General features: G+C 66.9%; 2 protein-coding genes across 2 annotated transcripts; one reads left to right on the top strand and one right to left on the bottom strand.

Annotated features, from left to right (window-relative positions):
- Positions 1-4,742: 4,742 nt before the first annotated feature.
- Positions 4,743-6,458, bottom strand: GADD45B (growth arrest and DNA damage inducible beta). The gene is made up of 4 exons (XM_068661944.1): positions 6,219-6,458; positions 6,009-6,110; positions 5,581-5,794; positions 4,743-5,408 (listed from the first exon to the last, which is right to left on the bottom strand). Exons 1-4 carry the CDS (start codon positions 6,254-6,256, stop codon positions 5,295-5,297), a joined length of 468 nt encoding a protein of 155 aa, XP_068518045.1. The 5' UTR covers positions 6,257-6,458; the 3' UTR covers positions 4,743-5,294.
- Positions 6,459-6,790: 332 nt separating this feature from the next.
- LOC137844769 (uncharacterized) lies at positions 6,791-9,773 on the top strand. The gene is made up of 7 exons (XM_068661302.1): positions 6,791-6,803; positions 7,521-8,382; positions 8,579-8,616; positions 8,665-8,870; positions 8,948-9,076; positions 9,165-9,249; positions 9,638-9,773. Exons 1-6 carry the CDS (start codon positions 6,791-6,793, stop codon positions 9,243-9,245), a joined length of 1,329 nt encoding a protein of 442 aa, XP_068517403.1. The 3' UTR covers positions 9,246-9,249; positions 9,638-9,773.
- Positions 9,774-10,865: the final 1,092 nt, after the last annotated feature.

Raw genomic sequence — 10,865 nt, 5'->3', positions numbered from 1 at the left:
GAAGAGCCGTGCTCAGTGGGGATGTCGTTGGTGTTGGGTAACGACCGACCCTTCCTTCCTGCCGCTTTCTCTGGAGCTGCCTTCCACGAAGAGCTTTGCGCCCCTTTGGGCACTTCCTCCGTGTCCCCCTGCGTAAGGTCACCGGGCATTGCTGGGAAATCCTCACCCTGCCCCGGGCAGGATGGGACCGGCACCGGCGGGGCCATGCGGGGTGTCCCCGCTCTCCCCCCTGCGACCACCCAGGGGCAGATCCCCGACCTCGCCCCCAGCCGATCCCACAGGTCGTGGGGACAGGCGAGGGTCCCTTCCCAGTGGGACCGCTCGGTTTTGGGGAGCAAAGAGCCCAGTTCCTCCTCTCCTTGCTCTGCAAGCCGGGGGACACCGGTGGCCACTTGGGGCCACGCTGGTGCGGGGCTGGGGCTCAGCAGGGCTCAGCACCACCCGTGTCCCGCTGAGCGAAACCGAGAGCTGCGACTCTTCCCTTTTCAGTGAAAAGGAAGCAACCTCCGCCTGCTTCCCGGCACCTCCCGCCCTCCGCCGCTCTCCCAGCACCCGGCCTGAGGTCCGGGGCCGGCGCTGGCACCGCTGGGACCCGCGGTGCCTTTCCTGGAAGGCAACGAACGGCCTCCCCGGCGCTTTGGGGAAAGGCTTGGAGCAGCTCCTGCCCGCCCGGGCCAGGCAGGAATGCGTGCAGCGTGCGGGCAGACTGGAGCCACGCTTCCTCCGCGTGCCTGGAATATTTGGGATGTTTCAGCGTCTGACCCCAGCGCCGGGCGGAGGGCGGCAGGGGCCAGGCAGCACCGCGAGCGCTGCTCGGGCTCAGCTGCGGCACCCCGGGGGTTTTGGGGGCTCCTGGCACCGGTTACAGGGCGGTGCAGTGAGGGTGAAGGAGCCCCAAAGGGCCTGGAGAGCCTCAGGGGTGCGGAGGGGACCTGATTTTGTTGTGTCCTCGCCCCGCAGCAGCCTGGGGAGACCTGGCCTCACCGGAGCCACCGGTGACAAAGTCCCCTTGGTGACAGCTCCTCCTGTCCCCTCCTGCAGCGGGGTCCCCGTGTCTGCACCCTGCAGCTGCAGAGCTGCAGCCCTCGCCCCGCTCCCCCACAAAATGCTCAAACTCCCCCAAATTCCCTTAAAAAGCAGAGGCAAAACACCAGAAACCTCAAAGCAAACCCGGGCCGTGCCTGGCACCGTATGAAAGGCCCCGGACCCTCCTGCCGCGGGCGCAGGATCCGGCACCGACCGGGAGCCACTGGTGGCACCAAAGCTGGGAGCAGGGCTAAAAATAGCGCGCCGGGGCTATTTTTAGCTCCTCTGCAGCTATAATTATCTGCCCTCGGCGGCGGGGCCAAGGAAGCTGCTGGCACCACGGGGGCAAAAGTCGGCTCCTGCCGCAGGGACAAGAGGGGTCAGGGACAGCCGGCTGCCACCGTGCCGTGGGGACCCCCCCCCCGTGTCCCCACTAGGAGGATCCCGCAGCGTCCCCATCCCTGGTGTGACGTGGGGGGGGCTCGGTGCCGATGGGGCGCCCGCGACGCAGCGGAACAGCGGCCGTGACGCCACGGGGAGGTTTCCTGCGCCAGCATCCGGCCCCCGCGCCTGGGGCTGCCAGAGCTGCCCTGGCTCCCGGCCTCAGTTTCCCCACCTGCAGCCCTGGTTTGTGGCCGGGGAGGGGGCGAGGAGGCTGGGGGAGGACGTCCCCGTGGCCGCATCTCGGAGACGCCACCGCAGGGATGTCCCTGGAGGTCCCCAGTGCGTCACCCTGCGGCGCTCACGGCACCGAGTGGGAACGGGGCTGGGGGGGCCCCGGGTGTGCAGGGGCGGCCGGGGACAGGGCCTGGGGCTGGAGCCAGCCCGGTGCCTGCAGCCAGCGGCCGCCCAGCCCAGACTCATAAATCTGCCCAGCCCAGCTCAGCCCAGCCCAAGGCCTCCGCGCGCGCCGGGCTCAGACGCAGCAGGGTCAGGCCCAGCCCTGTCTGGCCGCAGCCGCCCTTACCCAGAGCCAGGAAGGGGCCCGGCCCCCCGCCCTTATTGCACATGCTGTGCCCCCCCCCCCCAGCACCAAAACACCCCCGTGGCCAGGGCCCTGAGCGTGCACAACGCATTGCAAAGACCCTCACAACCCCCCCCCCAATTTCATGCCACCGTGCATGGGTGTGCAGAGCCCCCAACCCCTGCGCACCCCCGGTGAGCGTGCCCCCAGCACATGCGCAAGCACACGCGCACGGACGCTTCCCCTCCTCTTCCAGGAACCTCTCGCCGGCGTTCCCAGGCCGAGGGACGGATCCAGCCCCATCCTTGGCACCGTCCCCAGCCCCGCCGGGGGGCCCGGGGTCGGCCCTTTCCCGTGGAAACTCCCCGGGGCGCACGCTGCGATGGAAAGAGCCGCTGGGCTTGGCGATGCTGGAAAAGTACCGGCCACGCGCCGTCCCCAACTGGGAAATGGGGGGACCCCGGGACAGGTCCCTGCACCCCAGGACCCTAAAGCAAGGGGATGCAGCAGCCACGGTGCCACCAGGGATGGGGACAGGAGCGGCGTGGTGCCACCCCGCACCGTGCACGCTGCAGGCGCATCCCCGAGGTGCAGCGGTGCGCAATCCCTGCACCCACATGTGCATGGCACCCATCCTGCACCCCCAAACCCAGCAGCCCCCCACCCACCCCCAGCACCCCCTCCCGCAGTGCTCAGGGGCACAGCCAGCACCCGGCTGGATGCGTCCCCGGTGCCGTGCAGCTCCCGGGGGACACCCGGGGCTGTAATTACCGCCTGGTGCGAGCGCTGCTGGCGTCGTGCTGGCCCTGGCTGGCTCCCAGCACCGCTGGCACCGGGTGCTGGGCTGGGGGGGGGAAGGTGTGTGGGCCTGACCCCGCTGCTCTGGGGACACCTGGGGACACGGTGCTGGGGACACGGCTCGCACCATCCAAATCGTAGCAGCCTAAGATCCCCATTCCCAGTGCTGGGGGGCGTCCCAGGACCCCCAAACCTCTCCATGCCCCCCCCAAAGGCAGCCCGGTGCCCCCCACCCAGGTGGCCTGGAGCAATTGGGGTGGGGAAGGGGTCCAACCATGCATGGCCCCACAGCCCCCTCCTTAATCCCCCCAAACCCCTCCAAAAGCAGAGGGCAGCAACGCAGAGTGGGGGACATGGGGGGGGTCTAGGGGTGCCCAGCAGGGTCTCTGTGTCCCTGGGGGGGGAAATGGGGGGGGAGCAGCGCGTGTGTGATCCCGGCTGCAGCACATCTGCGCGTGTGGGGGCGGCTGCACGCGGGCTCCGGGGTGGGCTGCGGCTGGGGCTGGGGCTGCTCCGTGGGTGTCCTGCCCACTGGGGGGGCGCCGGGGGCTGCCTGCTGCTCGCGGGGGGCTGCCGTGCAGGGTGTGGGTGCCGGGGGGGGGCACTGGGAGGCTGTTGTTCCCCCCCCCCCCCTGCCCTTGCCAACACCCCCCAGGACCCTGCTTTGGCTCTGCCTGATGGGTGGCCGCACCGGCGCGGTGACAGCGGGGTCACCGGGGCCCCACGTGCTGCTGACTCACCAGTGAAATGAGTTTCGGGGAGGCTCAGCCCAGCCTCAGGCCCTTTCCCTGCTGCATTTTTCCCCTGGGGTGCACAACCCCCCCCCAAGTTACCCCCCCCTTTCACCAGCAGCACACACTGAGCTGCCGCTGTCGCGCCGTGCCTCAGTTTCCCTCCGTGGTCACGGTGCCAAGGGGTGGGCTGGGGGCACGACCCCAAGTCGGGGGGACCCCCAAGCAGGATAGGGCTCCAGGAGGAGCGGTGGCCACCGTGTCCCAGCAGGGTGACCACCGTGTTCCCCCCCCGGTGGCGTTGCCCCCCCCGGCTGTGTCCCCGCAGCCCTGCACGGCGGTGCCAGCCCTGGCGCAGTGCCCGGCCCTGGCAGGTCCCCGCAGGGACAGGGTGGCCCCGGCCGCGTGGCAGGGTCAGGGCAGACCCTGTGGGGGCATTTGGGGACAGGGGGGGGACGGGGGGCAGGCACCCATGCAGAGCAGCACAGTGCATGTGTGTGCACGTGGGTGTGAGTGTGCAAACACGGGGGGGGGGCAGCTCAGGTCGCTGCCTCGATTTTCCCCCCACCTTGGTTATTGTTCTGCCCCTCCCCACCCCCACAAACCCACCTGGGGGGGATCTGAGAAGGACCCAGGACCCCCCCCCCCTCCAAAGGGGACACCCCAAGTGGCTCCACTCAGCAGCAGAGCCCCAGGTGCTGCCGATGCCTGGGCAGGTTTATAAGGGTGGGGGGGCCACCACCTCCCTCCCACCCCCCCCACAGGGCTGCAGGAGGAAAGATTAAAGCCTGAGCTTTTCCTTCCCCCCCCCCCCCGCCCCCAGAAGACCTGGGGGCAGCAAGGCAGGGCGCTGAGCCAAGGGGGGGGAGTCCTGGGGGTGGGGGGATTCCCTGGGGATCCTCCTCGCTGTGGGTGCTGTGAGAAAATCCCCCGGGGTGGGCGGGGGGGGGGGGAATTTCCTGGCCCTGGGGGGCTCCCATGCTGCCACATGCTATAGGGGACGGGGACACCCATCAATCCCCACGCTATGGGGAAGCTCCAAACCCCCCCCCAAACCCTCCTTGCCCCCCTGGGGGCTGCAGAGCCCCGCATTAGGGCAGGGGAGCCCGGAGCTGCTGCTCCCTCCCCACCCCAAAACAAATCCAGGCAGGGCCCCCCCCCCGTGCACACCCTGCAGGGGCCAGGAAAGGGGAGTGGGGAGAAGACGAACGCAGACGCTGATGTCAGTTTTATTGCAAATAATTTTATTTTCACTCAGTACAAGAATAGACTCTGTAACAGATCTGGAGCAGGGGCTCTCCAAGTGGCTCCGAAGTGCACAAACTGCCCGTGGTGCTGCACGCCCTGTCCCAGCACCAGCGGCACCCCCTTGGAAAAAATAAAAATAAAAAGTCCGTCGGCAAATCCATCCCTCCATCCACAGTCCTCCATCCCTCGAGTCACGGATGCCAAAAAAAAAAAGAAAACCAAAAAAAAGCCCTCGTCCTCCTCCCGGGGCTCCTCGGCACGGCCCCGTGGCCCCGCACGACTCCTCGGCACGGCTCCGGCGCGCGTCCCCCGCCGGCACCGCTCGCCCTTCCCGCGCCCACCGGTGCGGCCGGGCTGCTCCCTTCTCTCCTCTCCGGTTTGAAAAAGAAAAAAATGAAGAATCGGCGGGTTTTTGGGTTGGTTTGGTTGAACTGCTGCTTGTTTCTCCTCCGTCTCCCTGCGGTTTTAGGGTTGGTTTTTTTTTTCCTCCTCCTCCTCTTTCAGGCGCCGCGCGGCGCGAGGCCGGCTCAGCGCTCCTGGAGGCAGACGTAGGGCACCCACTGGTTCCTGTCCCGGCTCTCGGCGCAATAACTCGCCACCTCCGCCAGCCCTTGGCTCTTCCAGGCGTCCGTGTGGGGGTTCTGGATATGGAAGGGGGACGAAAAAAGGAGGTGAGCATCGCCGGCACGCGGCCACGCAGCCCCCGAGTGACTCAGGGCCACCCGGCAGCGCCGTGCCATCAGCACCGGGTTGTGCATCAGCACCGTGCCATCATCAGCACCGCGCCGTGCCCGTCACCACCCCAAAACTCACCGTGACCAGCAGGCAGTGCAGGTCTCGGGGTTCAGCTCCCGGCTCGGGGTCCCCCAGGAGGGAGGCGAGGCGCTGCATGCCCGAGACGCGCAGGATGTGGATGTCGTTGTCGCAGCAGAAGGCTTGGATCAGGGTGAAGTGGATCTGCAGGGCGATGTCGCCTTCGTCCTCCTCGTCCGTGGCCAGCACGCACAGCACCACGCTGTCGGGGTCTCTGCATGGCGGGGGGGGGACACAGAGCATTAAGGGGAGGGGGTCAGGATGGGTGCAGACCTCCCCCCCCCATCCCTGGTGCCACCACCCCAACGCACCTTAAGGTGCTGATAGCCCCAGGCACAAAACCCTTGCGCCCTCCCCAAAAAACCCATTTCCCCCCAATTCCCCCAGCCCCCCCCCATGCCCGGAGACCCCCCCCCCATGCCACTCACACGTTCATCAGCTTGGCGGACTCGTAGACGCCCACGGTCAGCCGGTCCTGCCGCTGCGCCGCCACCAGCACCCGCTCCACCGCCTCGCTCACCGCCTGCATCCTTTATTTTTTTGGGGGGGGGGGACACAAAAAGAAGGAGTCCGGTGAGAGGCTGTAAAGCTGCCGGACCCCCCCCTCCAGCCCCACGCAGCCCCCCCCCCGCGCTTACTTGCTGCTATCGCAAGGCACCAGCTCCTCCAGGGTCATGGTGCGATAATTGTAATCCAGCGGGTGAAACGGCAAAAAAAAAATCCGAAAAAGATAATCCAAGAAGCGGCGAGGCTGCTCGCTGCGGCGCTGTCGCGATATCGTTGTCGCGGTGTCGCTGTCGCGATAGTCCCGCACCCCTTCCTCCTCCAGCAAACGGCGTCCGCTCCGCGCTGCAGCCGGGCTCGGTCTGAGCCGCGCCGCGCCCGGCGCCTCCTTTTATAGCCTCCCGGGTGGGCGGGGCCAGGCGGCCCCCGCGGCGCTCATTGGCTGGGACGGGGGGAGGGCGGCGCGGGGATTGGTCGAGCCCCACGTGGGGCGCGTTGGGCTGCGGGGAAAGCCCCGCCCCGAAACTTGCCCCCCCCGCAGGGACCGGGAACGGGGGGGGGCGGGGGGGGGGGGGCACGGGAAAAGGGGGGGGTAAAGGGGGGAGGGGGGGGGTACATGGGGGGGGGTGCACCAAAAGGGGGGGCTGGGGGGGTCCTTTGCAAAATGGGGGGGCACCGGGGGAGGATTTGCAATGGGGGGGGGGCAATGGGGGGGGGCGGTTTTGGGAATATTGGGGGGGGGGGGGCACGGTCCGTGCATGGGGGGGCACCGGGGGGGGGATTTGCAAAGTGGGGGGGCACCAAGGGGGGGATTTGCAATGGGGGGGGGCACGCTCTGTGCATGGGGGGGGGCACCGGGGGGGGTGGGGGGAGGTTTTTGCATGGGGGGGGGCACGGTTCGTGCATTGGGGGGGGCACCGGGGGGGTTGCAGCGAGGGGGGGCTCTTTGCAATGTGGGGGGGGGGCATGGGGAGGGGGGTACACCGGGGGGGGGGGGGCGGTTTTTGCAATGGGGGGGGGGCACGGGCCGTGCATTTGGGGAGGGGATGCACCGGGGGGGGGCTTTTTGCACCGGGGGGGGCACGCTCCGTGCATTGGGGGGGGGGGGGGGCGCATCGGGGGGGCGTTCACTGGGGGGGCCGTTTGTGCAATTTGGGGGGGGGGCACGCTCCGTGCATGGGGGGTGCACCGGGGGCCGCTGTGTTTTGCAGTGTGGGGGGGGATTCCGTGCGGGGGGGGGGGCCGGGGGGGGCTCCGAGAGCCGCTGCGCCCCCTGCAGGGGGAGCGGGGGGGGGGGGCACCCGGGGCCCGCTCGGGGCTGGGGCGGGCGGCGGCTGCCACCTGCCGGGGGGGGGGGCGATGGGGACGGGACCCCCCCGGGACCCCCCCCCCGGACCCTGCTCCGTCTGGGCACATTCGGGGTTATTGTTAATTAGCAAAATGTTTATTTCATTTTTTTTCTGTGTTTAAATCTTTATTTTTTACCTTTTTTTTTTTAATTTTATTGTTTTTAATTTGTTTCTTTTATTTTTTCTATTTTTTTAAATTTATTTATTTTTCTTTTTTTTTTCATTTTTCTTTCATTTTTCTTTTCTTTTCTTTTCTTTTCTTTTCTTTTCTTTTCTTTTCTTTTCTTTTCTTTTCTTTTCTTTTCTTTTCTTCTCTCTTTTCCTTCCCTTTCTCATTTTTTTCCTCCTTTTTTCTCCTTTTTTCCTCTTTTTTCTCTTTTTTTTTCTCTTTTCTTTTTTCTTTTCTTTTTTTCTCTTTTCTTTTTTCTTTTCCTTTTCTCTTTCGCTTTTTTTTCTCTTTTTCCCCTTTCCCTTTTTATTTATTTATTTTTCTTTTCCCCTTTTTTCTCCTTTTTTCCTCTTTTTTCTCTTTTCTTTTTTCTCTTTTGTCTTTTCTTTTTTTCTCTTTTTTTTTCCTTTCTTTTTTCTCTTTTCTTTTTTCCTTTCTTTTTTCTCTTTCATTTTTTTCTTTTTTTTCTCTTTCCCTTTTTATTTATTTATTTATTTTCCTTTTCCCTTTTCCATTTATTTCGTTTTTATTTCACCTTTTCACCCCCCCCGCCCTTCACTCCCCCACCCACCAGGGGGCGCCCGAGTCCCCACCGGCGACTCTCTCCCCGCCCCCCTCTCTCTCTGCTTTCCCCCCGCACAGCCCCCTGGGATTTGTAGTCCGCTCTCCCCCCGCCCCTCCCGCACCGAGGGGGGCCGGGAACTACATTACCCAGGAGGCCCCGCGCTGGAGGGGTCCCGGCCGTACCGGGACATGGCCGGGAGAGCCCCGGGGCCGCGGGTCCGAACCGGGACGGGGCTGGGGGGGGGGGACCCGGGGTGGGACGGGGCTGGGGGGGCCGGCACCGACCTGGGGGGCACGGGCGGGACCTGGGGGGGGGGCACCGGGCTGTGTGCGCCCCGGTGCTGTGCCCGGTGCCCGGTGCCCGGTACCCGGTGCCGCTGCCCCCCCCCAAACCCCCCGTGCCCCCCCCCAGGATATTTCGGGGACCCCCAGCGAGGAGGAGGAGGAGGAGGAGGGGGAGGAGGAGGAGGAGGAGGAGGAGGAGGAGGGGGAGGAGGAAGGCTCCCGGGGGGGCTCCCGGGGGGGCTCCTGGGGGGGCTCCCCCGGTTCCAGCCGGTTCCACCCCCGGGGGGGCCCGAGGGGCCGGCAAGGCCCCGTTCCCCCCCCCCCGCCCCCCCCAGAAGGCGGCGGAGCCCCCCAAGGCCGCGAGGAAGAGGAGCAGCGCCAAGGGCCAGCAGCCACCCCGCTCCCCTTGGCCCCCCCCGGTGAGTACCCGGTGCCCCCCCCCCCCCCTTCCCCAAATTTTGGGGACCCCCCCCCCATTAACGGGTGCTACCGGCAGCCGGTGCCCCCCCCACCACCGTGGTCCCACGTCCCAGGAGAGGAAGAGGAGGAGGAGGAGGAGGAAGGCGCCTTGGCGGCGATGCTGCTGGGCTGGTACATGAGCGGCTACCACACCGGCTACTACATGGTAACGGGGGGGGGGGGGCAACGAGGGCTTGGGGGGGGGGGGCTGGAGGAGCCCCCCCCCGGACCCTCCCCCGGTTTTTGTCCTCCAGGGGCTCCGGGAGGGTCGGGCGGAGGCTGCCCGGCACCCAGCGAGGCCGTGCTGCCAGAGGAAGAAATCCCCCCGGAGATAGGAGGGTATTGAGGGGGGGGCTGGGGGGGGCACTGGGGGGGCTGTGGGGTGTGAAGGGAGGTGGGGGGCCCCCCAGGTTTGAGAGGGGGTGTGGGACCTCATAGGGGTGTGGGGACATTGAGGGGAGGTGGGGGGACACATGGGGGCATGGGGGGGGTGGGGGGAGAGTTGGGGGGCTGGGGGGTGTTATGGGGACATGGGGGGGCTGGGGGGTGTTATAGGGGCAAGGGGGGGCTGTGGGGACATGGGGGGGCTGTGGGGTGTTATGGGGGCGTGGGGGGACTGGGGGTAGAGCTGTGGGGCTGGGGGGGGTTATAGGGACATGGGGGGGGGAATTGGGGGGCTGGGGGCATTGCCCCTTCCCTGCTGCTCACCTCCTTCTCCTTCTTCCAGCCGGATCCGTCCCCCTGCGCCCTGCCGGTGCCAGCGCCCCTTCAGGAGTCCCGGCCCCACAGATTTGGGGGGGGGTCCCGGCCCCAAAAATCCTCGTGGCGAAGAGGAGGGAGAGGAGCAGCCTTCATCCCCCCCCCCCCCGGTGGGTTCCTCAGCACAGCCCTTCCAGGGGGCTGTCCCCATGGCTCCGTCCCCCCACCCGTCTGTCCCCTCCCGCAGCTCCTTGGGGACAAAACCATGGGAGGGGGGGGCCCTGCGCCTCCCACACGCAGCCCCCAGCCCCGGGGGGGGTCAGGATGCGCCCGCCGCCGCCGTGTTTGCTCAGGGAATTGGCTGCGGTGCTGACGTCCAACCCACGGCCCCCACGGGTCCCAGGGGACGGCGTCACCGGGGCCGTGTCCCCCCCTCCCTCATTCCCTCTTGATGTCAGCTCCGGGGCCGGGGGGCTGGGGGGGGACACCCCGAGCTCCCTGCCTGCGTCAGCGGGTGTTTGCCCCCCATCTGGGGGGGCTGCGGGGGGGGGTTATAAAGCCGAAGGAGCATTCGGGGCCGCATCCTGCACCATGGCCAGCGCCTGGCTCTGCCTGCTCTGCGTCGCCGGCTCCGGCCTCATCCTGCGGGGCTCCGGGGAGCGGGGGCTGCGGCCGGGCCCCCGCCAGGAGGAGACGGAGCTGGTAGGGGGCCGGGGGGGAGCAGGGCTGGGGGTCCTGGAGCACCTCAGGGTGCTCCCGGAGCTCCCCGTTTGGGGGCTGCTTCTGCAGGTAGCTGGGATTTTGGGGAGGGGGGGGGATCCTGCTGCTGGTTGCTTTTGCGCTTTGGGGTCTGGGCGCTTTGGGGGGGTCGCTTTTGGGGTCATCTTAACAGCTCTGTTAGGGGAGGGTGTTGGGGAATTAATATTTTCGGCGGGATGTGGGGATTTGCAGCTTTTTGCTGGTTTTCTCTGGGATTTGAGTGCATGGGGGTGATGCCGGGGGGGGTGTTTTGGGGGTGTTTTGGGGGTGTTTTGGGGGTGTGACGGTGTGGGGGGGGTGTTTTGGGGTGTGACGGTGCCGTGCTGCAGGTCGAGGCGCTGCAGGAGGTGCTGGAGAAGCTGCGGGGCCGGGAGCTGCCGGCGGCGAAGAAGAAGCTGGGCCGGGTGCCCTCGGTACGGCCGGGCAGGTTTGGGGGGGGGCACCGGGTGTTTGGGATTGGATTTTGGGGTGTGTGGGGGGGGACAAGACCCCGGTGA

The sequence above is a fragment of the Anas acuta genome, chromosome 26 (genome assembly GCF_963932015.1).
Source record: "Anas acuta chromosome 26, bAnaAcu1.1, whole genome shotgun sequence".
Classification (NCBI taxonomy): domain Eukaryota; kingdom Metazoa; phylum Chordata; class Aves; order Anseriformes; family Anatidae; genus Anas; species Anas acuta.
The sequence above is the reverse complement of the archived record's forward strand: the minus strand, read 5'-3'. Positions and strand labels throughout refer to the sequence as shown.

Bases quoted from the DNA above. Each gene is read 5' to 3' on its own strand.
- GADD45B (XM_068661944.1), bottom strand. From the start codon at position 6,256: ATGACCCTGGAGGAGCTGGTGCCTTGCGATAGCAGCAA. The intron at 6,111-6,218 runs GTAAGCGCGGGG...AAAAAAATAAAG, and splicing joins GTGCCTTGCGATAGCAGCAA to GATGCAGGCGGTGAGCGAGG. The intron at 5,795-6,008 runs GTGAGTGGCATG...CCCGCCATGCAG, and splicing joins TCCGCCAAGCTGATGAACGT to AGACCCCGACAGCGTGGTGC.
- LOC137844769 (XM_068661302.1), top strand. The intron at 8,617-8,664 runs GGAGGGGGAGGA...GGGGGAGGAGGA, and splicing joins AGCGAGGAGGAGGAGGAGGA to AGGCTCCCGGGGGGGCTCCC. The intron at 8,871-8,947 runs GTGAGTACCCGG...TGCTACCGGCAG, and splicing joins GCTCCCCTTGGCCCCCCCCG to CCGGTGCCCCCCCCACCACC.